This window comes from Jaculus jaculus, chromosome 3 (genome assembly GCF_020740685.1).
Source record: "Jaculus jaculus isolate mJacJac1 chromosome 3, mJacJac1.mat.Y.cur, whole genome shotgun sequence".
Lineage (NCBI taxonomy): Eukaryota > Metazoa > Chordata > Mammalia > Rodentia > Dipodidae > Jaculus > Jaculus jaculus.
In genome coordinates, this window is record NC_059104.1 from 165,814,841 (window position 1) to 165,842,397 (window position 27,557).

At 53.6% G+C, this 27,557-nt stretch overlaps 1 protein-coding gene across 6 annotated transcripts in view; it reads right to left on the reverse strand.

The window, feature by feature from the left end:
• The window catches only part of Myo7a (myosin VIIA), a 91,347-nt gene that overhangs the window by 41,863 nt on the left and 21,927 nt on the right, over nt 1–27,557 (reverse strand). For 5 of the 6 annotated variants that reach the window (XM_045145460.1, XM_004656248.3, XM_004656249.3 and 2 more), the window contains 13 exons: nt 25,557–25,709; nt 18,717–18,901; nt 17,883–18,004; nt 17,649–17,791; nt 17,350–17,463; nt 15,817–15,970; nt 14,865–14,941; nt 14,471–14,590; nt 13,694–13,836; nt 12,667–12,877; nt 11,789–11,924; nt 9,258–9,364; nt 2,959–3,096 (listed from right to left, as the gene is read on the reverse strand). In XM_045145460.1, coding sequence (XP_045001395.1) covers nt 2,959–3,096; nt 9,258–9,364; nt 11,789–11,924; nt 12,667–12,877; nt 13,694–13,836; nt 14,471–14,590; nt 14,865–14,941; nt 15,817–15,970; nt 17,350–17,463; nt 17,649–17,791; nt 17,883–18,004; nt 18,717–18,901; nt 25,557–25,709 — 1,803 coding nt within the window. Of the gene's footprint in view, nt 1–2,958; nt 3,097–9,257; nt 9,365–11,788; nt 11,925–12,666; nt 12,878–13,693; nt 13,837–14,470; nt 14,591–14,864; nt 14,942–15,816; nt 15,971–17,349; nt 17,464–17,648; nt 17,792–17,882; nt 18,005–18,716; nt 18,902–25,556; nt 25,710–26,850; nt 27,076–27,557 lie in introns of all 6 variants that reach the window. The other variant, XM_045145463.1, reaches the window with a different exon arrangement.

Consider the following 27,557-nt stretch of genomic DNA (forward strand, 5'->3'; position numbering starts at 1 on the left):
GTGGTGAGCGCTCTGCACAGCCCCCTCTCCACCTCCCTTGGTCTCAGTTGCCTTCTTACGGTTTCCTCAGACAATGACTGGTGGCCAACCATAGTTAAGGAAGAGGCACATTTATTCTAATCCACGCACAGCTGCCGCGGTGGCCGCCATGGAGGTCCAACCTCTAGGTTCAGAGAGGACAGACAGAATGCAGAAGGCAAGCCCAGGGCTGCCAGGGGCCTCTAAGGCCAGGGTAGAAGGCTGGGTGCCATCGCATGCTTGGCAGGAGCCAGGCAAGGTTGGCAGCAGGGAGACACAGGGACAGGCTTGCTAGTTGGTAACCAAGTGCTTTGGCAATGGCCTGCATCATTTTGGGGGACCTTATGAGTCTCTCCAACTAACATCTCACTGGCTAGCCCACACAGTGCTGCAAAGTGTTATGTGAGCTACTGGGGGATAATGGCCACCCACAGTCTGAATGTGGAGGGGATTCTGCAAGCTACGAAATCAACCAGCCAGACAAGATGTACACACCTGTGCAATAGTGGCACACAGCCTATGTGGGTAATCAATAGCTCTCTGATTGGCTATGGAGGACTGCTCAGCAGGAGAGAACTCATACCTAGTACTGAGAACCAAGTCAGAATCCTATGGATGGGAAGGTTGTAGACTCCTGAGGAAAGCTCCCATTGATCTTTGGCTAAGAAGAGTGACTATACCTATCAACGAGTCTCTTCAATAACTACGCTTTAATTTATGCTGCTCCCTCACTCTTGGGGAATCTGTTTTGCTTTGTTTCTTAACAGATGGCAGCAGAAAACTGAGGACAACCAAGACCCATCAGTGTGGCAAGCAAAGGTATCCTACTGCCTAGAACCATTTCTATCATATCTGTCAGGGCCCAGGAGACATCACAGAGGAGTGATAACTGAAACATGAATGCTGCCCTCACTGCTGGCCTGACAACCAGCTCCAGGAATTAGTGACAGACACTGAAGACACTCAAAACTCATCAAAGCAGAAATCCAGAGGGTACAGAGAGCCCAACACTAAAGTGTTACTCCCACCAAAGCACAGGGAATATTCAGTCCTGTCAGATTGTCCACCATCATGAAAACAAATGATCATAAATGTTGGCGGGGATGTGGAAAAAGAGGAACCCTTCTGCACTGCTGGTGGGAATGCAATCTGGTCCAGCCATTGTGGAAATCAGTGTGGAGGTTCCTAAAACAGCTGAAGATTGATCTACCATATGACCCAGCTATAGCACTCCTAGGCATATATCCGAAGGAATCGTCTCATTTCTTTAGAAGTACGTGCTCAACCATGTTTATTGCTGCTCAATTTATAATAGCTGGGAAATGGAACCAGCCTAGATGTCCCTCAACTGATGAGTGGATAATGAAGATGTGGTACATTTATACAATGGAATTCTACTCAGCGGTAAAGAAAAATGAAGTTATGAAATTTGCAGAAAAATGAATGGATCTGGAAAGTATTTATACTAAGTGAGGTAACCCAGACCCAGAAAGCCAAGCGCCACATGTTCTCTCTCATATGTGGATCCTAGCTACAGATGACTGGGCTTCTGCATGAGAATGAAAATACTTAGTAGCAGAGGCCAGGAAGTTAAAAAGGAGATATAAAGGGAAGAGAAAGGAAGGGAGGAGGGTATTTAATAGGTTGATATTGTATAGATGAAGTACAATGATTGAGATGGGGAGGTAATATGATGGAGAATGGAATTCAAAGGTGAAAGTGTGGGGGGGAGGGAGGGAATTAACATGGGATTTTTTTATAATCATGGAAAATGCTAATAAAAATAAAAATAAAAACATTTAAAAAAAGCACAGGGAATATTGCAGAAGAGGTAGTGGAAAGGATGTAAGAGGCACAAAGTGGGAAGAAGCATCCTGAGACATTGTCTCCCCCACCCCCACAGAGACTGACAACAAACCCCATGGTGAATACCAACAGCCTCTATGAGGAGGTCTCTCTTGGAACGGGAGCAAGGGAGAACAGGTATGACTATAACCCTACGGAGATATGACCAACATGTGATTTGTTGATGAAGCTCATAATTCACATAAAGAAGAAAGACATACAAAATGACGGCACTGTAATGCCCAGCCCTGACCTCCAGGGTTCTGAGCTCGCTGGGGTCCTCTGACCCTCAGCACCTGCTGACTTAAGGCCTAAAGGAGACAGGCATCGCCCACTTGGAGAAATGATTTCCTGGCGGGGACAGTGTGTACGGATGGGTGGCTTCCGCAACCTGTTTCCTCTCCCTCTGGGTCACTTTCCCAGTTGGCTTTCCCTCCCTCCCTTCCTCTCTTCCTCCCTCCACAGGCCCCGCACCCAGCTTCCCCCTAAGCCTTTCCCCTCCTATGGGTAAACAACAGCTCCCAGGGCTGGAAAGAAGGGGACTGGAATCTAGGCAGCTTGCGAGGCTGGAGCACCTTAACCTGCCTGCGCCCCTATCCTGTGTCCCCTGGCCCTGGGTGACTGCCCCTTCCTAAAGGGCTACTTGCAAAAGTTGAAGGAGTTTCTGTGCCTGGCACACAGAAAAGGGCTCAACAAGCGTGATCCCCAAGAATCCAACAGTGAAGACTCGGAGGTGGGGGCGTAGAGAGGGGCTTCCTGGAGGTGCTGGGCATGGAGCTGGGGAAGGGAGGGAGCTTTCAAAGAGCGGAGCATGAACCATACTGCCACTTGCTGACTTAGGTGACCCGTAGACAGCAGGTATGATTTCAGAGGGTGACTGTTTCCAATCTCAAGGAAACGGAGGCCCCTCGGTGGCTTGGAAATGCCAAAGCCAGGACTCTCCCGTGCACCTCCACGCCTCGCGCCTCCACCAGGTTATCCAGGACCTGGTTTTACACGCCTTAGGGTGCCTGCTAATTCCTCTAAGGAGGACAAAGTCTTAACAATGCCCACCTAGCCCATAGCACCCCGACCCTGCCTCCCTCCAAGGCTCACCATGGGCTTCTTGAACTCATTGGGTTTGATGCAGCGAACGAAGAAGGGCTGGCAGGCCCCCAGCGTGCGCATCAGCAGCTCCAGCGACCGCTTGAACTGGCTGCTGAGTGTGGGCGAGCGCTTCCGGGTCTCTGCGCCCTGGGGACGGACAGACAGGGATGGGAGGGGTTGTGCCTGCCCCCACCCACCCTCCAGCTGCTGCCCCCAGAGGGAAGCTTAGTAGATGGGGGTCAGCCAGGTTAGCCCCTCCCCCCCCCAGAACTGGGGCGTTCAGGTTTTCTGGGCTGGAGCCTGGATTGGGGAGCCACCTGTGGGGAGTCTCCCAGGACCTCCACATGAGTTCCACTGGGCCTGCCAACCAGGCAGCTGGAAAACCCTGAGACAGGCTCAGGCCTTCTTTTGAGTCTCATCCTCCCAACCCTGTGTGAAGGGGGTTCAGGCTTGGTCCCCTCAGGACCATGGAGCCATCTCAGAGTAAACTGTGGCCTCAAGCAGTTTACTAAACTATGTGGGGTCACAGTTTCCTAAGTACGAACAATACCATCTGTCCCCCCCCCATGGGTTAGGGAAAAGGGTCGAGGCCGATGGCATCTTGGCAAGCAGCCACCACCTTTCCTCTGGGAACCTTGGAGAGCACAGTGTGTGAACGCCCCCTTGTGGGATTAGCTGGGTAGGCTGAGGCAGTGACCTGAATAACACTGGGCAGATGGCGGTGCCCTGCTCCCAAGCTGCTGCCCGGTGAGGCAGCCTGAGGCCCCGCACACCTCTCTGCCCGTGAGTTTGCTCCCAGAATATTGTGAAATAATGCACGGGGTAGGGCGCGGGGGTGGGGGGCACTAGGAAAACCTTGTGAGCAAACAAACAGGAAGTGGACTTTCTGGCTAAGAGAGTCCAGCACCCTCACACGTTGTTTCCTTGGCCATTTTCATTTGGATAAGCCGTTATGAGTGAGTTTAATTTTCATTGTAAGATTTTTACAATCATGATGCCATCTGATATCCTGTCATATCAAAAATATCTGGGGTACAGATGTGCATGTGTGAGGTGTGGGGAGGGCAAAGGTGTGCACGTGACCGGCCCGTAACAGAGCCGGCAAGGCAGGAGCGGACGCTCACAGTTCTGAAAGATGCACTGCTCTCCGCTTTAGGCTGCTTGGAAAATGTTCTGGGATTTGGCTGAGACGAGCAAGGGTTACAGTGATGGTCACATCGAGAGCCCCCGGGCACCTGTGGCCTTGCAGAGGCGCTGGGGGGGGGTCTCCCTTGGGAGGGAGCTGTCCAGGAGGGCGGGGACCAGCCTGCATTAGATCCTGCCCAGAGTGCACACGCACACGAACACAGCTCACACACTGCACACAGCTAACACAGCTCACGTACACACACGTACCGTGCACACGGCTCATGCATCACGCAGCACACATATATGCAGATGGAATCTGAGCACATACACACACCTCACGCAGGGCACACGCAGCAATGTCACACATGCACACACACGTGGCACCCAGCACACACGGCACCCACAATATGCACACACTGAGTATATGTACACCCCACACCTGCATGTGTAACTCATATACCACATGCATGCCAACATACAAGCACACATTAAGAACATGCATAGCCCACATACCACACAATATACCCAGCATGCACATGCCACATACACAGGACTCACACACGTCATGATAAATGCATACATACAACATGCGCACGCCCAGAACACACAGGCCAACATCCCCAACAGCACACGCGGCACGTATGACATTCACACGGCATACACACTGTATGGCACTGTGCGCATAGGAAACCCACGACACACACCACACAGAGATCACCTACACAGTACACGTACCCTTGTGTGCTTTCTACGATCGTGGAGCTGTCTGTCCCGCCTACCAGCCTGGGGTCCAGCGAGGACTAGTCGGGTCAGCCACACTCACTGCTGAACCACCAGGGCCTGACACACCTAGCCATGAACACCTTGCTCACCCAGGTGTTGTTACACTGTTTCCCAGTGATACTCGCTGGCCCCCTTCCAACTGCTCAGGGCAACACCCCAGGCGCCATCCCCAAGCCTCATCTCTGATGTGGGACACACCTCCTTTCCAGAGCCCGATGCCTCCCCGCCAGCCCAGTCCAGCCTGGGCCTCACTCTCTCATCTCCCTCCTCCACACTGGCCCCCTGCCCTGCCTCACACCACCCCACCCTGCCGTCCACACAGCAGCTGGGAGGCTATGGAAAATCCGCCGCTGGGAGGCTATGGAAAATCCGCCGCTGGGAGGCTATGGAAAATCCGCCGCGTTCACCGCCTCCCCAGACTCTTCCAGCGGTGCCAGTTCACTCCAGGGAAAGCCAAGCACCTTAAAAGGTCTGGGAATGGCCCCTGGGATCTCTGTTCCCAGCAGCCTCTGATCTCCACCATCATTCACACCCTACCTGGCCCCTCTAGCTTCTTGGCTGTGCCTGGGGTGCACCTGGGACTTCGTGCATGTAAATCCCTCTCCCTGCAAAGCCCTTCCCCCGACTCAGGGGGCTGCCACCTTAACCCTCTTACTAATTTCCCAGTTAGACCTTTCCTGAGCCCTACGCACAATCGCAGGGGCATCAATGCCTCTATTCCTACTCCCCTCCCCCATCTTTCTCCATGCCACTTCATACTGCTTTTTGTTTGTTTGTTTGTTTGTATGTTTGTTTGTTTGAGGTAGGGCCTCACTCTAGCCCAGGCTGACCTCAGGCCTCAGGGTGGCCTCGAACTCATGGTGATCCTCCTATCTCTGCCTCCCCGCGTGCTGGGATTAAATGCATATGCCACCATACCCAGCTCATACTGCATGTTTTTTTTAATTTATTTTTATTTATTTATGAGAAATAGAAGAGGTATTGAGAGAGGGAAGGAGGGAGAGAGAGAGAATGGGCACACCAGGGCCTCCAGCTGCCACAAATGAGCACCAGACACATGTGCCACCTGTACATCTGGCCTACATGGGTCCTGGGGAATTGAACCCAGGTCCTTTGGCATTGCAGGCAAGTGCCTTAACCACTAAGCCATTTATCTCTCCCTCATACTGCATGTTTTATCCATTCCCACTTCTACTAGAAAGAGGATTTTTTAAAAAACATTTGTTCACTGCTGTGTCCTGGGACAACCAGTGTCTGGCATATCACTGGCACTCAAGAAGTATTTGTAGGGCTGGAGAGATGGCTTCGTGGTTAAGGTGCTTGACTGCAAAGCCAAAGGACCCAGGTTCATTTCTCCAGGACCCATGTAAACCAGATGCACAAGGTGGCACATGCATCTAGAGTTTGTTTGCAGTGGCTGGAGGCCCTGGTGTATCCATTAATCTCTCCCTCTCTCTCTCTTTTCTCTCTGTCTCTTTTTTTTTTCTCAAATAAATAAGATAAATATTACGAAGTGCTTGTAGAGAGAATGGAGGAGTGGATGAATGAGAGCTCTGGGCGTCTGCTTTCCATCGTCAGCAGCGGGGTCCTGACCTGGGTCTCTGTCATTCAGGACCAGCCTCCTTCTGGGTGTTTACTGTTCTCTGGGGTGATCTGCACATGTTTCAGGGATGGGGTGGAGACTGAAATGAAAAGCCCCAAGGCCACTGTGAAATGGCTCTGAAGAGGGAACACTAATACCACCCTGATGTCAGGAGTCTGTTAAGGGACATGCAAATCTCAGGCAGCCTCTCTCGTGGACACAGGGTCTTGGGACACATGACTCCACTGGAACCCTGTCCCTGAGCAAGGATGGGTCAATGGCCCTGGGCTTTGCCCTGAGGTAGCAGACACGCTTGAAGAGTGTGGATTGGGGAACCTGCCCAAGGTGGCTGTTTGGGTCAGTGGAAGGAGGCTTCCCTCTGACAGGAGCTTGAGTCTGAATGCTTCTCAATGAGCCCAGCTGCCGGCCTGTCCTGTGAGAGAACGCCCTTGCCTCCAGGCCCTGCAAAGCCCTTTCCCTCCTGGCTGTGGTGTGATGCTTACAGACACAGCCAGGTACCGTACGGCGGCGATGTTAGTACTGACTTCTGTGTGCCCTGGGCTAGGTTCCTGCACGGTGGCAAGACAGAACTGGCTTCCACTCCTGACGCGTTCCAAGCTGTGTGACCCAGAGCAGGCTCCTTAGCCTCTCTAGGTCCTGGTTTCTTTCTTTCTTTTTTTAAAAAATATTTATTTATTTATTTACTTATTTATTAGAGAGAGAGAATGGGTGCACAAGGGCTTCCAGCCACTGCAAACGAACTTCAGATTCATGTGCCCCCTTTGTGCATCTGGCTTACATGGGTCCTGGGGAATTGAACCAAGGTCCTTTGGCTTTGCAGGCAGATGCCTTAACTGCTAACCCATCATCTCTCCAGCCTGGTCCTGGTTTCATTTACCATAAAGTTGGAGTAACAGTAATGACCCGCAGGGCCAAGGGAGTGACTGAAGTATTAAATGTAAACACTTAGCTCATAGCCTGACCCAGAAGAGGTACCCAGAAAGGGTGAACCATACCAAATTTCTCATGGCCAACTGTGCTCCCGAAACTCCCTAGAGAGTTGGGGTCGGATTGGTGAGGGGGATTCCACAAAGCCCAGGTGGCTTTGGAGAGACAGAGGGGTGTCAGAGAAGTGGGTACACTCACAATGTGCCAGGACCAGAGGAATGGCAGCTGCTGGCAGTAGAGAGGAGGAGAGGGAAGAACACGTGGCCCAGAGCCACCCATCCCTCCAATGTGACCCTACAACACGTGGCTTCATGTTGTATCTCGCCATGATGCAGAGCTAGAGCCCTCTATCTGAGGCTGTGGATGTCATCAGCTACTGTGTGTGTGTGTGTGTGTGTGTGTGTGTGTGTGTGTGTGTGTGTGTGTGTGTGTGTCTGTCTGTCTGTCTGTCTGTCTGAGTGTGCATGTGCCTGCCTGGGTTGGGGGGTGGCAGGATCAGGTCCAGAGTGGATCCCCCAAAGGAGAGAGGGCACCCTGTCTAGACAAGCCTGGTGCTCAGTCCTGCCACCAGGGGGCGCATGAGCTATCCCAGGGCTCTGAGGACGACAGACACATCAGCCCCCCGAATATGGAGGGGTGTCAGCACCGGGTGCAAAAGAGACAGAAAGCTGAGAAGAGGAAGGCAAAGTGCTGAGGGGCGCCAGCACGGCACCCCATGGCAGCCACGACCTGACGTGGCTGTCAGAGAACACGGTACTGCCTCCCAACCCACACCCCAGGGATGGGATGTACGCTTGGGGTGAGTCACATCCTCTCCCTGATACAGATCCCTTGTCACCAAAATGCAAAGAAGACCACCTGTGCCTCCTGCTAAGCAGGTCATTGGGGTCCCACTGAGTCCCCAGGGCCAGTGGGCTCAGCAGGAGCCTCGGCTGCAAGGGCAAGGCACAGGGATTAGGCACCCTCTTCTTCAGATTTCTTCTTTTAGGCCTCAGTTTCCCTCTTCAGTACACACAACTCAAACACCAAAACCACTGCACAAGCCACGCCACAAAAAAAAAAAAAAGAAACAAAACAAAACAAAACAAAAAAAAAACCACTCCAAAGAAAGCCAAAAAGGCCAGCCCTCTTCCCCACTGGGCTGAGCTCCCCACCGCCATCATCCTGGGCCCCAGGCTGGGGCTTTTACCTTCACGGAAGCTGTTGCCTGGCCGAGAGTGCCGGATGAATAACCACAGAGAAACTACAAGGGGAACCACAGGCAGGTGAGCTGAGGAAGGGGTAGACAGAAGAGGGCCAAATAGCCTCTGGGAGAGGAGGAGAAGGACCTGGGGGTTAAGGTTGGGGTCCTTCGTGGCCGTTGCTCAGGTGCCTATACAGGTGCCCAGAGGGTAGGGGCTCTGCCTTCCCACACATGCACACATCAACTCCAGAAAACCCTGGGATAGGAGGGAAACAGTCAAAGGCAAACAGCCCTGCAGGAAAGTGCAGCACACACCTGTCTGAACCTCAGGAGGGCCAGTCAGTCCGTCCGCCCCACCTCCTGCCAAGGGTCTATGGTGGCCAGCAAGCCTTTCCTACCAGTAGCCGCATGCCACACCCACCCCATATCCTGCCTCGTGCTGGAAGTCCCCTGCAAGGACCTCAGTGGAAGTCCCAAGGGTGCTGTGTGATACCTCAGCCACACCCACAGGCACTTTGCGAGGAGCAGATGGGAGGGTCTTGCAAGCCTCTGCAGACCCCAGCAAGGCCCTGTCCCCGCTCCGTGGCTCTGAGGGTCTCCAGCGGCGGACAAGGGCAAGGCCTACACCTGAGCCTGGTTTCCAGGAGCCCTCCCTGCACCCAGTGGAACCCCACGCAGACTTACCATGGCAACATCGGCCTGGAAGATCTGTTTGACGAACTTGTTCCGGGAGGAGTGGACCAGCTGGATGATGTCCCCGTGCAGGGTGTCCCGGTTCTTCTCCAGGAAACCTGGCAACACACGGAACCCTCAAACCTCCTCCAGCCAGGGCTTCCCCCTAATCCATAGGCTCTAGGCCAAGAGGAGACTCAGATGCACCTAGCTTACCCACATGCAACTCTCCACGGGTCTGGAGAGAACTGCAGTTTAACCAAGGGGCTGTCCTCATTCCAGCCCTGCCCGAGAAGAAAGGAGGTCACCATCTCAAGGACAGAGCTAGGTGCCCTTTCCCCACTGAGCCACCCCAAAGCCACTATGACACTTTTGAATTAAGGTGTCAAAGCCCGTGTTAAGTGTGTCCCCTGAGAAAGAACACGCATCGCTCTGGTGCAACCAAACAATAAAGAAACTGATGTTTCCTCATGACTGGGCAGAGCAGTGCACTGAACACAGTGTCTTCCTTGCATCGGGATACAGAAAGTGATTATCTTGCCCATTTGATAAGGGAGGAAACAGATGCTCGGAGAAGCAAAGACAGCAAGCCATGACGGGGCTGAAGACTCGAACTCGGGACTCTGATGTCAACCCAGGACTGAGGAGCCAGGGTGGTGCAAAAGATCAGTTGCCCAACCTGGAGATGCCTGAGGGCCAGAAGCTCTGCAGAGAACAGGACCTGGGTGGCCCCTCAGGGCAGAGGCTCAGCCTAGCGTCTGGGCAGAGCAGACTGTGGCAGGTTCATGGTAAAAGAAGGACAGGCTTTGAGGTGAGGTGGGGTCAGGGGTCTCTGGTTACAGCTACACCATCCTTCTAAGGACCCCAGTTTGAGGCTTGATTCCCCAGGACCCAAGTGAGCCAGATGCACAGGGTGGCACATGCATCTGGAGTCCGTTTGCAGTGGCTGGAGGCCCTGGTGCATCCATTCTCTCCCTCTCTCTCTATCTCTCTATCTCTTCCTCTTTCTGTCTGTCACTCTCAAATAAATAAATAAGCAAATTTAAAAAAAAAAAGAATCAAGAGCAGGGTCTCAGGTAGACATGGGTTGGGTGGAGAAGGATGGGGGTTACTGATGATGAGTGGGTTATGAGTTCTGTGTGAGATGATGGAAGGTTCTGGAAAGGACGGTGACTAAGGCTGTACAACATTTGTTTTGCTTTGTTTTTATTATTATTAGAGAGAGAGAGAGACAGAGAGAATGAATTGGCAGTGCCAGGACCTCAGCCGCTGTCATCACACTCCAGACGCCTGCGCCACCTAGTGGACATGTGCGACCTTGCCTTTGCCTCACTGTTGTGCATCTGGCTAACATGGGATCTGGAGAGTTGAACATGGGTCCTTAGACTTTGTAGGCGAGTGCCTTTACCCTTAGCCATCTCTCTAGCCCAAGGTTGCACAACATTTTAAATACGCTTAATGCCAATGACTTATATAATCAAAACGATAAACTTCATCTGATACATACTTTGCCACAATTTTTACATATGTGTGCTCATGTGTGGGCCTGTGTGTGTGCATGTGTACATGGAGGCCAGAGGTCAACACCGGATGTCTCTTATTGTTTTCTATCATATTGACTGAGACAAGGTTTCTTACTTGAACCTTGACAGAGTTCCGCCAATTCGGCTGATCTAGCTGGCCAGCTTTCCCCGCGGATCCTATTTCTACCTCCTGAGTACTGGGATTACAGGCCCAGACACCACTAGGCTTGTTTATGTGGATACTGGGGAATTCAAACTCAGGCCTTCATGCTTGCATGGCAAGTGCTTTAATGACTGAATAATCTCAGCTCCTAATAAAAAAAAAATTATTTATTTGAGAGTGACAAACAGAGAAAGAGGCAGAGAGAGAGAGAGAGAGAGAATGGATGCGCCAGGGCCTCCAGCCACTGCAAACGAACTCCAGATACATGCACCACCTTGTGCAGCTGGCTTATGTAGGTGCAAGGGGATTCTAGCCTCAAACTGGGGTCCTTAGGCTTCACAGGCAAGTGCTTAACTACTAAGCCATCTCTCCAGCCTCCTATTTTTAAGATATAATAAAAATCGACTTCTGGGGCTGGGGAAATGGCTTAGTGGTTAAGGCATTTGTCTGTGAAGCCTAAGAACCCTAGTTTGATTCCCCAGGACCCATGTAAGACAGATGCACAAGGTGGCACATGTGTCTGGAATTGCAGTGGCTGGAGACTCGGGTGAACCCATTCTCTCTCAAATAAATAAAGAAAGAAATTTTTTTTAAAAATCAGTTTCTGGAAGGACAGGAGAGGTAGCTCAAGAGTGGAGCACTTGTCTAGCTTTTGCAAGAGGCCCGTGTTCAATCCCCAGGGCTGTAAGAAAACAAAAATTAATCTCCCAGAAAGAAAAAAGTTAGAGCAATGTGCACCATGCATCCCAAGGTCCTTCCTGTCCCCTCGATACTCAGCACTATGTGGCCTTCCTCTGGGCAGGAACACAGGGAAGGTTAAGGCACAAACACAGACAGCCCCCTGCCCCTGCCTATACCTTGGGTCTCATAGTAGACGACGCCTGCAAAGTGGTTGATCCCAAACTGGGTGTCATGGCTGTTCTTGGGAGGCACGTAGTTGGCATTGAGCTTGTGCTGGGAGTTCAGCTTGTGCAGCATGGTGGCGTCTGTACCCTGAAGGAACAGAGGGGACCACTGCCAAGTCACCCTCCTCCAGGCTAACCACCTATCCTGCCCATGCCTGTGCACCCCTCCTATGTACCCCACATGTGGGAGCTCTCTGGGCCTTCACTCTTCTATCTGTGAAGTGGGAGAAATGGAGCCACACAATGCACATTATAGTCTAGGGCATATTTCTCCTAAGATGAGACAGAGAGATTGCTGGGACCCAGGAGTTTAAGCTTGGGCAACAGAGAACAATCTTCATCTTTAAAAAAAAAAAAAAAAAAAAGACAGGGCTGGAGAGATGGCTTAGTGGTGAAGGTGCTTGCCTGCGAAGCCTAAGGACCCATGTTTGACTCTCCAGATCCCACGTAAGCCAGGCACACAAAGGCGAGGCAAGTGCAAAGTCGCACATGCCCACTAGGTGGCGCAAGTGTCTGGAGTTCGATTGCAGTGGCTGAGGCCCAGGTGCGCCAATTCTCAATCTCTCTTCTCAATAAAAAAATAAAATAAAATAAAATAAAAATGGACATCCAGGAAGGCAATCTCGTGTTCCCCCTCTCCTGCTCTCCCAGACATATTCCACCTTGACCACCTATTCTGCACCAAGTGTATGCGGTTGATCTTTGTGGTTTGGCCCTGCCCTCAGTGGACTGTAGGTGACCAGTCATGTCGGCTAGATGCCATGGAGCTGGCCCAGAGATGCCTGGAGAGGCCCGTGTAGCTGGCTGTTGAGGGTCGCGCGTGATCCCACCTTGGGGAACTTGCTCTCCTCGTCGATGAGGGAGATGATGTTCATGGGCCGGTTGGCGATCATGTCCAGCGCGTCCTGGTTGTCGGTGAACTCGATGTGCAGCCAGTCGATGCTCTCCAGGTCGTACTCCTCCTGCTCCAGCTTGAAGACGTGCCTCACAAAGAACTGCTGCAGGTGCTCGTTGGCGAAGTTGATGCAGAGCTGCTCGAAGCTGCGGGGTGCAGGAGACGGCGGGCGTGTCATCCCTGCCCCTGCCCAGACCCCCAGGCCCAGGCCTGCAGCGTGACCTTGGACACAAAGCTCCCATCCCCTGGGCCAAAGTTGGAGCGTCACGTCCAACCCTTCGACAGAGAAAGATGCGGCCGGGACAAAGGACTCACCCAACGTCACTGCCAGTGAAGGAGGTAGGCTAGACACTAGGCTTAGGGCCTTTTGTCTGCATGACCGGGCCCTGTCGGTGGGGGAGCTCACTGAGAGGGGAGTCAAGGTAATTGGAAGGGGGTGGGCCATAGAGAGAAATCAGGTCTCATTAGGTAGCAAGGGCTGACAAGATCCTGCCAACCCTTGTGTATGGAGGACCGGAGTTTGGGTGGGGGGTGGCTGGGCTCTGTGACATCCCCACATTTCAGAAGTTGAAGTGACTTGAGGGGTCCCACACAGCTCAGAAGTGGGCCAGAGCTGGCTGGCTGCTTCCAGCCATGGGTTACACCAGGACCGGCTCCAATGTCAGCCTCCCACATGGCTCCTAAGAGGTGTGGCTCTCCAAGGGTGCCTAAGACCTCACCTGCCCCGGAAGCACCCAGCAGCTCACCATGAGCCTGGAGGCTGCCTCCCAGGTGTCCGGGACAGTGGATGAGCCTTCCCCGGCACCCGGGACTGGCCTCAGGTGACCTGGTCCAGGGGATGGGGAGGGACCTCCAGGGTGACTGAAGTCACATTTCCCAACCTGGCAGTGTACTTTGGAGCCCACTGAATGCGTTCTGAAGGGAGGGATGTGGCATTTTCCACATATAGTGTCACATTTTACCTGTTCACGGAGAAGTTCTCAAACCCGAAGATGTCCAGAAGGCCGATGGACCTGCGGGAGCTCTTCACTTCGTGGGAGGGTGGCTTGTAAATTGCCGCGTTGATCTTGTCCACGATCCACACGAACAGCCGCCCGTAGATGCCCTGAAAGGCACCCATCAGCCACTGGGCCAGCCGTGCCCTCCCCTGGGAAATGGTCCCCACTCCTGGACCTTTCATGGCCAAGCTCTAGTGCCATCCTTAGAATACACCACTGATGTCCCCAAACCTTGACTCAAGATATCACGCCGGTGCAAGACGCATTTGTCTGTTCCTCAGAACGCTCCCTGACCTGAAGCTGGGAAGGGGTCACCTCGGGCTCCCACCTCAGTCTCTCAGTCTCCCCATCCTCAGAAGCCTTCAGGGGTTCAGAGCCCGGAGCAGGGTTAGCACGGGATGGGGGCTTTGTGAGTGGCAGGTGGAGGGCTGTACAAGCAGGGAGAACTGGGGACCTTCCACCCACTTACGCAGCCCCCCAGACAGGAAAGGGTTGTCCCCGGCTGGGAATAGCTGAACAAAGCCGACCAGAGGGGACAGAGCAGAGTCCCTGCAGAATGCAACATCAGCCCCCGGGGGATGCAATGGGCCTCTGGGCTCTGAGAGAGGCAAAGGGTCCGTGGGTCTCAAAGAGCCAGGAGCTAAAGCCCACACTCCAGCCTGAGGGGACCCCTTGTCCTACCCATTAACAGCCCAGCCTCCCAGAGGGCACAGGGAACAGGTGGCCACTCCGCACCCCTACCTTGACGAAGGCGTCTCGTACGTCCAATGCCTGCTCCCTGCTGAGCGGGGTGGACACGGTCTCCCCACGTGTGATGAGGGTACGGCTTGTGAGGCAGCTCATCAGGTCCGGGGGGTTCACCTGGGACAAACAACCAGCTGAGCCCCCAGGAGCCACAGTTAGCCTCCCCCACTTTCTACAAAGGACCCAAGGCCTCCCAACCCTACCCCATCCCAGAGGCGGCTGGACCAGGCACGTCAGCGAACCCCCCGGGCTCCGACTATTCCTGGGGAAGGGCTCACAGCTGATCCCTGGGCGGAGCCCAAATCTCCCAATAGGGTCTTCCACAGAGGGTGGCCACCCCGGGCCCCACTGTCTCCGAGGGACAGTGTGGCAAAAAAAGACCAGCACTGACCTCCAGCAGCGTCGCAGTGGTGGTCAGCGATGGGGAGAAAAGAACCTCACAGGCATCCAGGTTTTCAAACGTGCGAGCTGCTGATGGCATAGGGCGCAGTGTCAGGGTAGGGAAGGGAAGGAGAGGGGCACAGGGAGAGTCTAACATGGACCGGGCTGCCGTGCCCACTCTCAAACCCTTGCCCTGTCCATGGAGGGCGGCGGCAGCACTGGGATGAAATGTTTCTCCAGCTAAGTATATGTCTGAGTAATCTTCTCAGGAGTACCCCATATGTAACCCATGAGGGTAAGGATCCCGCATACCAGAACTTGGCTCCACGCCTGACACCCTGGCAGCTGCAACTCTCCCTTGGCTTCCGCCTCAGACTTCCAGGGTGGCAGCCTTGGCACCTTTGACACAGGCTTTGTGAACTTGCCCTTCCCCAAATGCACCCTGTTCTCTTGACCTCAGGACCTCTGGACAGGCTCGTCCTTCTGCTCAATGCACTTTTTCCTCTTCTGTTTTTCTCTATTTTGATTTTTATTCATTATAGTCAGAGAGAGAGAGGGGGAGAGAGCGAGCGCCAGGGCTTTTAGCCACTGCAAACAAAGTCCAGACGCATGCTCCACTATGTGCATCTGGCTTACGTGGGAACTGGAGAATCAAACCTGGGTCCTTAGGATTCGCAGGCATGTGCCCTAACTGCTAAGCCAAGACTTATCCTATCTTTAAAGACATATGACTTCAAAGAAGAAATCCAATGCAGAAGACATCTTAACAGGCTCCAGTCAGCTCCCAATACCTTAGCTGTCCACCTCTATGGTGGAAATGCCTCTCAGTGTGCCACCCGAGCAGGCTGGTATTCTCCCAGCTGGCATCCCAAAGATTCCTTCTCCCTGGCGGCTAGGTGCTGTGCTGCCCTGCATGGGCACAGGGAGAGTCTCACATGGACCGGGCTGCCATGCCCACTCACCCTCATACTGCAGATTGCCCATGTGGAGAATGGCGGCCAGAAGCTTTGAGATCTCCCAGTTCTCTGTGTCTGTGAACATGAGCACCCGCATGGCCGAGCGGATGTTGGCGTACTCCTGGCTGTCCACCCGGCCCTCGCAGGTGATGCAGTTTCCCTGCGGGGAGGGGACAGAGCACGAGGGCATCGGGGAAGCCATCCAGAATGTTCCTGCGGGGGCTTCTGCAAGGCACCCTTCCCATGTCCTGGTCCTGGACGCCCCTACCCCTACTAGTAAGAATGGGGTGCTAATGCCAGGTCTGCTCCATTGTCCAAGACCCACCAAGCATCCCACGTCCCGGGTGAGCTCACCCTCAGGGGAGCCCACTTTTGGGACTGCCCCTCCCCAGTCTCATGTGGACCACCACGAAGACCACTACGGGGACTGCACAGCATGTCTGCCACGTGTTGCGCATGCCTGAGTGTGTGGGGGTGAGTGTGTGTGTTAAAGCAGCAGTCTGGGGCTGGAGAGATGGCTTAGCGGTTAAGCGCTTGCCTGTGAAGCCTAAGGACCCCGGTTCGAGGCTCGGTTCCCCAGGTCCCACGTTAGCCAGATGCACAAGGGGGAGCACGCGTCTGGAGTTCGTTTGCAGAGGCTGGAAGCCCTGGCGCGCCCATTCTCTCCCTCTCCCTCTATCTGTCTTTCTCTCTGTGTCTGTCGCTCTCAAATAAATAAATAAATAATTAAAAAAAAAAAAGCAGCAGTCTGTTGTGCCCACAACATCCTCCAGGGGTCACAGCCAACTCTTAGATCCTGATACCCCATCCAGGCTCTCTTCGGGGAGGCAGGAGGAGCTCCTCAAGCTAGACTGCCATGTGCACAGTCCCCATGGCCACCAAAGCAAAGGAAGTCAACTCCAGGGCTGGAGAGGTGGCTTAGCCATTAAGGCACTTGCCTGTGAAGCCTAAGGACCCAGGTTTGATTCCACAGAACCCACGTAAGCCAAATGCACATGGTGGCACATGCATCTGGAGTTCATTTACAGTGGCTGGAGGCCCAGACGCACCCATTCTTTCTCTCCTCTCTCCCTTTCATAAATAAACAGTAAAAAAAATTTTTTTAAAAAAGAAGCCAACTCCAGAACCTGCCACCAATGAGCTTTGGAGCCTGGGGCCTCCAGAAGCCAGCATGCTACAATCCTGGCAGGGCCAGCGGCCTTCACGGCCTAAAACACCCAGGATATGTGTGAGGACAGGTCCATCTGCATGGACCTGTGGCATGTGTGCACCTCTGTTCCTGTGCCCCATGCCTGCCTTGAGGAATGTGTCTGTGGTGAGAATTTACTATGAAAGTTTGCAATGTGCCCCCCCACTAAAATGGACATGCCTTAAGAACAGACAAACCCAGGTAGGCTGGGCCAGTGCAGGCAGGGAAAGGCTCATGTCAACGTTCCTGTGCGCCAGGCTGGGAGCCAGGGTGACGTGAGGGAGGTCTAGACGTGTCCCACGTCACCGGGGCATGTGTTCCCCCACCTCCAGGGTGTTGTCTGGTCTCACCATGGCTAAATAGTTGTACTCAGCAGCGTGGCCCAGGCCCAGCTTCTTCTTCTGCTCCTCATTCATGCCCTCCAGCATGCAGTAGAACACGTGATAATTCCTCTCATCAGGGGCCTGGGGTGGGGGGTTACTGGTGTTGAGGCCAGAGGACGTGCCCGGGCAGGACAGGTGTGGGCATTGGGCAGGCTCAGGGGGTCAGACGGCAGTGCAGGGTGGCCCAGACCACGTGGAAAGTGGTGCCCATTCACCAAAGACAGGTTCTGGCCCACATCTGGCCCACACCTAGGTTTGGGACTCACCTGGCGACAGACTCGTGACTTCTCCAGCAAGTACTGCTCGATCTTGGCCCCCTCGATGGCACCACGCTTGGTGAAGTGGATGTCGATGTACTTGCCAAAGCGGCTGGAGTTGTCGTTGCGGATGGTCTTGGCGTTCCCAAAGGCTACACCGTGGGAGGAGGGGAGGGGTCGTGGACAAGGCCAGCCTGACCCCAGCACCCGCCCAGCTCTCCCTCCGAGCCGGGTGGGCCCTACCTTCTAGGATAGGGGTGGCCTCCAGCACCTGCTGCTCTATCCACGAGTGCTGCCCACTGATGGCCGCCAGGAACTGCAGGATCAGCTTTGTGCTCTCCGTTTTCCCTGCTCCGGACTCCCCGCTGCAGAGGACGGGAGTGGCAGGACGGGGGGTCTCAGCCCTGGATGCCTCACCAGCCCCCCAAGTGTCATATGGACCGAGATGGGGCTCCCCAAACCAGTCTGCCACGTGAACAACACCCGAGACCTCCAAAGCGAGAAGTTGTCTCTACAGCCTAATACCCATGAGTGCTAGAGGCTGGATCTCAGCAGCCAGCCCCCTACAGAACTGGGAAGGCCAGCAGAGGCCCCAGCCTTCATGGACTCAGAAGCTATGCAGAGCATGAAAGGAGTGTGGAGCTCTGCAAAATGTCTACGGATAACTCCATCCCTCCATTCAAACCCTCCTCATCCTTAGCTGCCATAGAGTGTGGACATAGTAGATGCCTTATCCTCGCTTTGGCCTCTTGCCCTGACCAAGAGAAAACAGAAGACAGATTTCAACTGCTTGTGGCTCAGTAAGAACCATCAGAGAGCAAGTTTGACTTTTAAAGCGCACGCAAGCCTCGGGAGCATGAATGGACGTATAAGGACTGGAGAGGCTGGCGGGGAGCGATTCTCCACATTGTGTCACAGGAAAGGGTCGGTTTGGCTCCTAAGGAGCCCTGTGGCATCGCGGACAGTGGCACAATTGCTAGCGTGTTAGCAGGAGCGTGATATGGGCAAGAGGCGGAACTCTCCGAGCCAGTCTGCGTGGAGATCAGGCTGGAGTCCAGGCTTCGTCTGCCCGCCCACCTGATGATGCAGCACTGGTCCCGGCTGTTACGCTTCATGTTGAAGTAGCAGTTGTCGGCAATGGCAAAGATGTGAGGGGGCATCTCCCCGATCTTCTTGTTGGTATACTGGCGGATATGCTCCGGCGAGTAGATGGAGAGCAGCTGGTAAGGGTTCACGGCCACCAGGATGGAGCCTGTGTATGTCTGCGGGCAGCAAGGGGGCGGGAGCTGGCATCTTCTTCATGGTGGGCTCTGCCCCGCCTCACTGACATCTGCAGACCCGGGCAGGGCCCTGCCTGGCTTCTGGTAGGTTCAGTGGCATTTGATGAAGGAAGGTGGGGAGCAGGAAGGAGGTCAGTCACTAAGCCTTGGTTTCCTTAGCTCTGGGCTCTACAGTGCGCGAAGATTAAAGAAGGTGGTGTACTTTCATATTATTAGCCTCCAGTAGGGTCACCGCAAATACTGGCTCTCACCTTGGAGACCCAAGTCATGCACCCAAGACTTTTAGAGCAAATTCACAAATGGATCCACGTTCAGAAGGGAGACAGGGTTGGCGAGAAAGGAAGGGAGGCGGGGCGATCAGGCCATGAAGACCAGAGGAGCTGGGATAGGCGGCAGTGCCCTGCTTCTACGCTTGTCCCAGGGGAAATGGACAAGCAGGCTGGGGTGGGGGAGTGGTCTCTGCTCAATTCTTATGCAAACTGGCCACTCGCGGGCAGAACTTCCCACCGGAGAGGCACTGGGGTTCAGCTGTCGCTCTTCCCTCCTCCCACCTCTTCCTAAGCTAGACAAGGTCACAGGCCCAGCCTGCCACTGGTGATGGATGTTCTGACATCTGCAGCTAGACAGATGTGTCTATACAAGGGAGCTGGCAGCCCGGCCCCATCCCTCCACCCTCCCTCGGCTCAGCGCATGACATCAGCATGGCCCCAAGCAGCTCGTCCCAGCACGGGCACGGGCACGCAGAGTAAGCAGCTAAGGCAGGCACCACACGCTGGGGAAGGACTCCCGCTACGCGCAAAACAACCTGGGGGTGAGGCCAAGAGACCCCGCTTCAGGGCCCAGGGCGCTCATCGCCCTCCAAGGCGCCCCCTGCAAGCAACTGTGGGTAGGAGCAGCCCAGCCCAGCCACAGGAGGCCAGCAGGAAGAGAAGCTGGGCAGGACAGCCCAGAGGCCAATGATAGCCACCTAGCCAAGCCAGCAAGCCTTGCCGCCTTCTAGCGGCTACCTCTGGGCCACTCTCCCTCCCTCCACAGTTGGCCTGAGGTTGTAAAGTGAGGAGGAGGAGGAGGAGGAGAAGAAGAGAGAATCAGTCCAGGAAAAGGGGGCTATGAGGGCAAGAACAAGAACGACATGGTCTAGGGCTGAGCCAAACCATCAGGCTTGGGCCAAAACCAGCGGCCACTGGCCCCTGTAACTCCATCCTGCGGAGCTGTAGGAAGCCGTTGACTCTGGTCTCCTCCACGTGGGGAACCTGCCCCAGCTTGGGAGTTAACCAACAAGAACATCTTTTCAGCCAGTCCCAATCTGCTCGTCTATAAAGTGGGATGCTTGTCACTCCCCCCCTCCCCTGCCACCCAGGGTTGTTGTAAAGACATGCCTTGTAGGTAAGAGCCACCTTCCCCTCTCCTTTAATACTTGCTCAAGAATGTGACTCGCGGCACCAGCATGCGGCAGGAGGTTGGCTCCACAGAGCCATTCCTCAGCCCTTTGCAGATCTCGGATGAGTCTTTGCCTCTGTGAGCAACAGCCAGGGGCTGGCCAGCAGGATGGAGCACAGGGTCATGAAAGGACACGACATTGAGGAAGTCTGCTAGGAAAAGGCCAAGCTGGCAGACATGGAAGCCCAACGACTCGCCATGAAAGACCTAATGAGGCAGCCTACAGGAGAGTGACCCTCTGAGGCCTGGTGGCCAAGTTCAGGACAGCGACAAGAAAGGATTTTGGGGACACCAAGACACTGCAAGAAGACTTCTTAGGCAATGGCTGGAGACTCTTTGATCTTCGTGCAATGGCTTTTTCCACTCTGCCCATAGCCCAAGGGACACATGGACACAAGATTTACCACCGCCCCTCACTCCTGCAGGTCCCATGTGATGGTCACCAGGACCTCCAAACCACTGGGCTTCCCTCCAGCCCTGCCACTCCCGGTGGCTCAACTCGGCCACCAGCACCACCACACCCTTCACACAGGGTGGCCCCTCAGCTCCTCCTCGCTGTCATCTGGCCCCTCTCCAAGCTGCCTTCCTGGGCCAGGGCCACCAGGTCCTCAGCAGACACGAGTGACACCTCCCCAGTGGGGCCCTTGGCTTCTGGACTTGAATCTCTACTCACAGGTTTTCTCAAGATGTGACTGGGTCATCCACCTCTGGGGACCTTCTGCACTTCCCAGGACCTCAGCACAGGGCACACCTTCGATTTCTGGCCCCGCCACCCTTCACTCCACTGCTAGAGGCCCTCCATACTGAACTGCAGGGGAGTCCCACACTCCCATGCCAAGCCATGCTAGAAACACACTGTGCCCTTCACTAGGCTAAATGCCTCCTCACCCTGCAGGCCTACCTCCTCTAGGAAGTGGGCATATCCCATCGTACCCCACGAAAATCTCTTACATTAATTTTCTGACTACTATATGGTTCCCATCTGTGGTGGTTTGATTCAGGCGTCCCCCGTAAACGTAGGTGTTCTGAGTGCTGGGTTCTCAGCTGGTGGAGATGTGGGAATTAATTCCTCCTAGAGGTAGTGTATTTTTGGGGGCGGGCTTATGAGTGTTATAGCCAGTTTCCCCTTGCCAGTGTTTGGCACACTCTCTTGTTGCTATTGTCCACCTGATGTTGCCGAGGGGGTGATGTCCACCCTCTGCTCATGTCGTCGTTTTCCCTTGTCATAATGGAGCTTCCCCTTGAGTCTGTAAGCCAAAATAAAACCCTTTTTCCCAAAAGCTGCTCTTGGTCAGGTGATTTCTGCCCTGCAATGTGAACCTGGACTGCAACATGGTTCAATGCCTCCCAGTGACTGACAGAGCACACAGGACACGCTCAGCAGTGTTTGTCGAGTGTCTGACTGACGAGATCAATGGAACTAGTATCCTAGGAGTTAGCAGGGAAGGAAGCCATGACCCAGGCCTACCCTGTCCTCACTGCGGAGAGTGAGGCCTGGGGTGTGGCTGGTGGAAAAGACAGAACAGTGTAAGGACAGATGCTACCAACTGTGGAGAAAAGAACAAAGAATTACATATGCATGTATGCACTTATGAACACATGCATATACACATGTACACACACACACACACACACACACACACAGAGTCTTTCCCTCAGAGGTATGGGTTGTGGGGCATCTCTTAGGCAGAGGGAAACTGTCAATCTGTAATATACGAATCCAATTTAAAAAAGCACAGTCAAGGGCTGGAGAGATGGTTTAGTGGTTAAGGCACTTGCCTGGGAAGCCTAAGGGCCAATGTTCTACTCTCCAGATCCCACATTAGCCACACACACAAGGTGACACAAAGTCCTACATGCACGCAAGATGGCTCACATGTCTGGCATTCAATTGCAGTGGGTGGAGACTCTGGCATGCCAATTCTCTCTCTCTCTCTCCCTTGCTCACTCTCTCATATATTTTTTTTTTAAAGCCAGGTGTGGTGGCTCACATCTTTAATCCTAGAACTTGGGAGGCAGAGGTAGGATGATTGCCATGAGTTCAAGGCCAGCTTGGGACTACATGGTGAATTCCAGGACAGCCTGGGCTAGAGCGAGACTCTACTCGAAAAATCAATCAATAAATAAATGCATAGTCAAGAGCCAAACATAGTGGGGCACACCTTTAATCCCAGCACTTGGGAGGCAGAAGTAGGAGGATTGCTGTGAGTTCGAGGCCGCCCTGAGACTACCTAGTGAATTGCAGGTCAGCCTGGGCTAGAGTGAGACCATACCTCAAAAAAAATAAATAAAAAATAAAAAAAGATCCATGTGGGGTACAGGATTCTACAGCTCTGGGAGCGGCCACTTTGCTCCTCAGAAGACTTCAGATGTGGTCACAGCCCCAGGCCAAAGTCAGCCAGCAGACACCACGGTGCGGGATGAGCGAGTGTGCTGGTCCCCAGCCTGTGCTACCCACACCCCAGCACCCAGGGCCCTTGGCTTGGGAACAGCCCTTCCCTCCTCCCATGCTCCAGGTTACTACTGGGGAGCAAGAGCCTCTGCTAGGCAGTGTGTCTTAACCCTCGGCTGCCCTGAAGCCCCAGAGACAGGCCAGGGGGCTCAGGGACATGTTGTTACCTCAGAGGGCAACAGACAGAGAGAGTCCCCATAGGGATTAGGGTCTTACAGTCAGCAAGGCTGGCCCCTGGTTCTCTTCTTTTCCCAGCGGCCAGATTCATGGGACTCACCACGGTATTCCTGGGACCTAGGTAGCCTACGCTCATTCATCCTGTACACTGGTGTCTACTAGCTGACCTTGGCCTGGGAATTCACACCTCCCATCTGGAAAGGGAGCTGAGACAGCCCCGCCAGGAGCCAGTTCACATACAGAATCACAACCTGAGGGTCACTCTGAGACCTGAGCCCACAGATCACGACAGGGACAATGGCTTCTTTTCCAGCTCCTCCCAGGGAGGCCCTCGGAGCCTCCTGACAGGTGAGTGGACTTTGGGTGCAGCCCCAGCCCAGGGACCATGACACAACACTCTAGCAGTGTCTCTGTGGACAAGCAGGTGGGCAGGGAGTCCAAGCTTGGATGAGTGGCCACGCAGAGCATTCACTTGTGGCCACTTGCTCTCCGCAAAAGAAGGAAGGAGAGAACTGCCAGGAATGAGGAGCAGGCACCAGAAGGTCCCTCTGGGACACAGTGGGGTACCCTAGCCTGAGCTGCAGCTCTGCTCCCTGGCCAATTATTGTGCAGGTAAAATTTGCATGAGGGAGGGGACTTTGTCAGTGCTGGGGGGACAGGGGCGGCTCTCCCTGCAAATCCACCCTCTTACCCCAAGTGGACAGGGTGGCTAACCCTCTCTGGCAGATGAGCGGTCCTAATTGCAGGATTACTGGGGAATCAGGGGCCAGTGGTCAGGGCAGAACTCTAGCTGTGACCTTGCTTGGCGACAACATCCAAACTCCCTTGGATTCCTGAAGCTATGGCTCTCCTTCTCAACTGACACCCTAAGTGGAGTTGTCACTCTGTTGCTAGCCGGGTCCCTCAGTGTCCTTTCTGAGGGCGGCCTCCCCCAGCACCCTCTGACACCACATGTCAGAGCTCCTGCAGAGCCTGTGGAGATGGCTTCTCTCGGGCACCCATTCCCACACTGGAGAGCACCACCTACTACTGTCTGCTTAGAGACCCCTGCTTCTTCTTGCACCCCCAATCTCTGACCCGAGCTGTCTGTGGGTGAGGCTAAGCCAGAAGCATGCAGTGACACCCCCCCCCCACCAACACAAAGCTCTGGGCCTGTGTAAACCCGGCAGGTCTCAACTTCTCTATCTGTACAATGGGGCTACTGGACTAGAGCAGTTCTGAATGTGGACCAAAGGCCTCTGAGGGTCCCTGAGACCATCTTAAGAAGTCTTTAAGGTCTTCTTGTTTAACCTACAAGTGTGTGAGAGCAGATGTTCTGCTATGGTCCAAGTGAGCACACATCTGGCCACAAGGGAAGTAGACATGAAACCCAGTTGGCGTTTACAAAACAGGCCCTGAGAAACGTGTAAAGTAATGTCCTCTAATATAGTTATTTTTTCCTAAAATCTGTTGACCTATGATGGATTATTTTGTGGTTGGTGGTGTTTGTTTTAGACAGGGTCTCACTATGGAGCCATAGCTGGCCTGGAACTTGCTGTGTACCCCAGACTGGTCTCAACCTTGGAGCCAGTCTCCTGCCTCTGCCTCCACTTCCCAAGTGCTGAGATTATAGGCAAGAGCTACCACACCTAGCTTATTGTGGTTATTATTTTTTTTAATTTTTCATTTATTTATTTGAGAGTGAGAAAGGGGCAGATAGGGAGACCGACAGAATGGGTGCACCAGGGACTTCAGGCACTCCGGATGAACTCCAGACACATGCGCCACCCTGTACATCTGGCTTACGTGGGTCCTGAGGAATCGAACCTGGGTCCTTTGGCTTTGTAGGCAAACACCTTAACCGCTAAGCCATCTCTCCAGCCCCACTTGTGGTTAATTTTAATGAATAAATATTTTAAATGTTCAGCTTTAATTTCTGATCAGGTAAGTGTCAGCATACGGGACCCACATAAACAGAAGCCCTGTGGAACCCTTAATTGTCCTTACGGGGTTTGGGAATCACGGAAGACCCTATAGACCATCTCTGTCTAGGGTGTGCTTTCTGCCTCATGTGAGCCACTTCCTGGACCGCTACCATCCTAGCTGGCTTTATTTGCCCTCGAGTTTCCACACAGAACTACTTCATGGCCTTTCAGCTAAAATTGAGTGGCTTTTGCACGTGGAGGTGTGGGCTGGCTCGTTCTACTGTGATGAGCATTAGCTCCTCCTTCTCCCTCCTGAGAACACCCACATGTTAGGTCCTCCTTGAAGACCTGGGGCCAGCCACCACCTCACAGCAATACCCATAGGACAGCAGCCCCCGGGTCCCCCACCCACAGCAAAGGGCTAAGCTTGTCCCCAGCAGCACTGGCCTCCACGGTCTCCAGGCCAACAGAGATCGTGACCCCGCAGTAGGACAACTTTTGCCTAACCACCCCCTGCAGGAGCCAGTGGAGCCCTGGGCTGCGGGGAGGAGCCTAAGGTCCAGCTGCCCAGGTGAGCTGTGCTCCCCAGGACAGCCGCTGAGGGGGCCAAGTCCCAGAAGGGCCTGGCTGCCAGGGCAGCGGGGCAGCCGGGGACCGAACTCACGTAGATGAGGTGGTCACGGTAGCGGATGAGCAGGTTACGCAGGATGCCCGCCTCATTGAGGTCGCCCAGGCGGATCATGTCTTCCACGCCGTGCACCGAGGTGGGGTGCATGGGTTTGATATGCGTGGCATTCTGTGGGGAGATCCAGTGTTCCTGTGGATGGCACAGTACCTCCAGTCAGCCAGCGCTCCTGGGCTCAGGCTATAAGCGGTGTGAGAAGGAGCTACGGAGGAGTGGGAACCCTGGGTCTGTGTGACCAACCCTGGCCAGAGGATCAGCCCTGACTATATAGACCAGACTGGCCAAGTTGGCATTTCTGGAATGGCAAAGCTGGCTCCCACCCATCAAAGTAGCTGTCCTCCTGCTGTGGGATCTTTCCATAGACTTAGGAGAATAAGACAGGGCCTTTGCCTCCCCTCAATGACCGTCATTGAGGGGATCACCCCCCCCATCACTTTGAAGGACAGAGTGGAAAGTATGATAACTGGAGTTAGATGGTGTAGTTTCAAAAAACATGCTCTGGTAAATAAATACATAAGAATTGATTGTAGGGGCTGGAAAGATGGCTTAGCGGTTAATTCACTTGCCTGCAAAGCCAAAGGACTCACGTAAGCCAGATGCACGAGGTGGCGCATACATCTGGAGTTCATTTGCAGTGGCTGGAGGCCCTGGTGCACCCATTCTCTACCTTTCTCTCTCTCTCTCTCTTTCTCTCTCTCTCAAATAAATTTTAAAAAGTGTCTTTTAAAAAGAAGTCATTTTAGCCTGGATATCCATGACCTCACAGTGCCTGACACTATCTACACAAGACCATCATAAGAGAAGGAAAAGATCATGATATCAAAATAAAAGAGAGACTGATTGAGATGGGGAGGGGAAATAATGCAGAATGGCATTTCAAAGGGGAAAATGGGGGGGGGAGGGTATTACCATGGGATATTTTTTATAATCATGGAAGTTGTTAATAAAAATTTTTTAAAAAAGAAGTCATTGTAGGGCTGAAGGGATGACTTAGTGGTTAAGGTGTTTGCCTGCAAAGCCAAAGGACCCAGGTTCGATTCCCTAGGACCCATGTTAGCCAGATGCACAAGGGGATGCAAGCATCTGGAGTTTGTTTGCAGTGGCTGGAGGCCCTGGCACGCCCATTCTCTCCCTCTCCCTCTTTCTCTGTCAAATAAATAAATAAATAACAATAAAATATTTTTTTAAAAAAAGAAGTTATTTTAGATCACCCACAGTATGGCAGAGAACTGATGAGGGAGCTACTGTGAACAAGCTACAAGGAGAAAACTACCTTTGTCAGATGCGGGGACACAGGGGCTGGGAAGATGGCTCAGTGGGTAAGAGTGCTTGCTGTGCCTTCATGAGGACCTGAGTTTGAACCCTAGCACAACAGGTAACAAGCCAAGCGAGCCTCCACACGCCTGTAACCCCACTGCTGAGGGAGGTGGAGACAGGAGGCTTGTCGGGGCGTACTGGTGCAGTCTAGCCTAAAAAGATGAAGAGCTCCAGGTTCATCCTGTCACAAGGAAATAAGGCAGAGAAGTGATTACCAAGGCCCCCTGATATCCTTCTTTGCCCCCTCATGATTGCACACGGGGTGTGTGCATCTGCACACACACACACATGCATATACCATATATATACACATGCCCCACCCACATCAAATATATATACATATCTATGTGTGTATGTATCTACATGCACTTACGTAGACATGAGTGTGAATGAGGAAGAAAGGGCAGGCCCAGAGGCCAGCAAAAACAGCACCTCTGAGGCTGATGTGGGTGCCGAGCTCTGGGCAGTGGCGACAGAACCAGAGAACTTTATGTGGGCAGTGAGGTGGACACCAGGATGTTTGTTGCTTCCCAGCAACACTTCTCTCCTCTGCAGCATTCCCGGCAGCCAGCAGGTGGCAGACATGGGAATCTGGGAAGGTATCCTTGGGTATCTTACAAAACCCTAGTGTGGTGGTTTGATTCAGGTGTCCCCCATAAACTT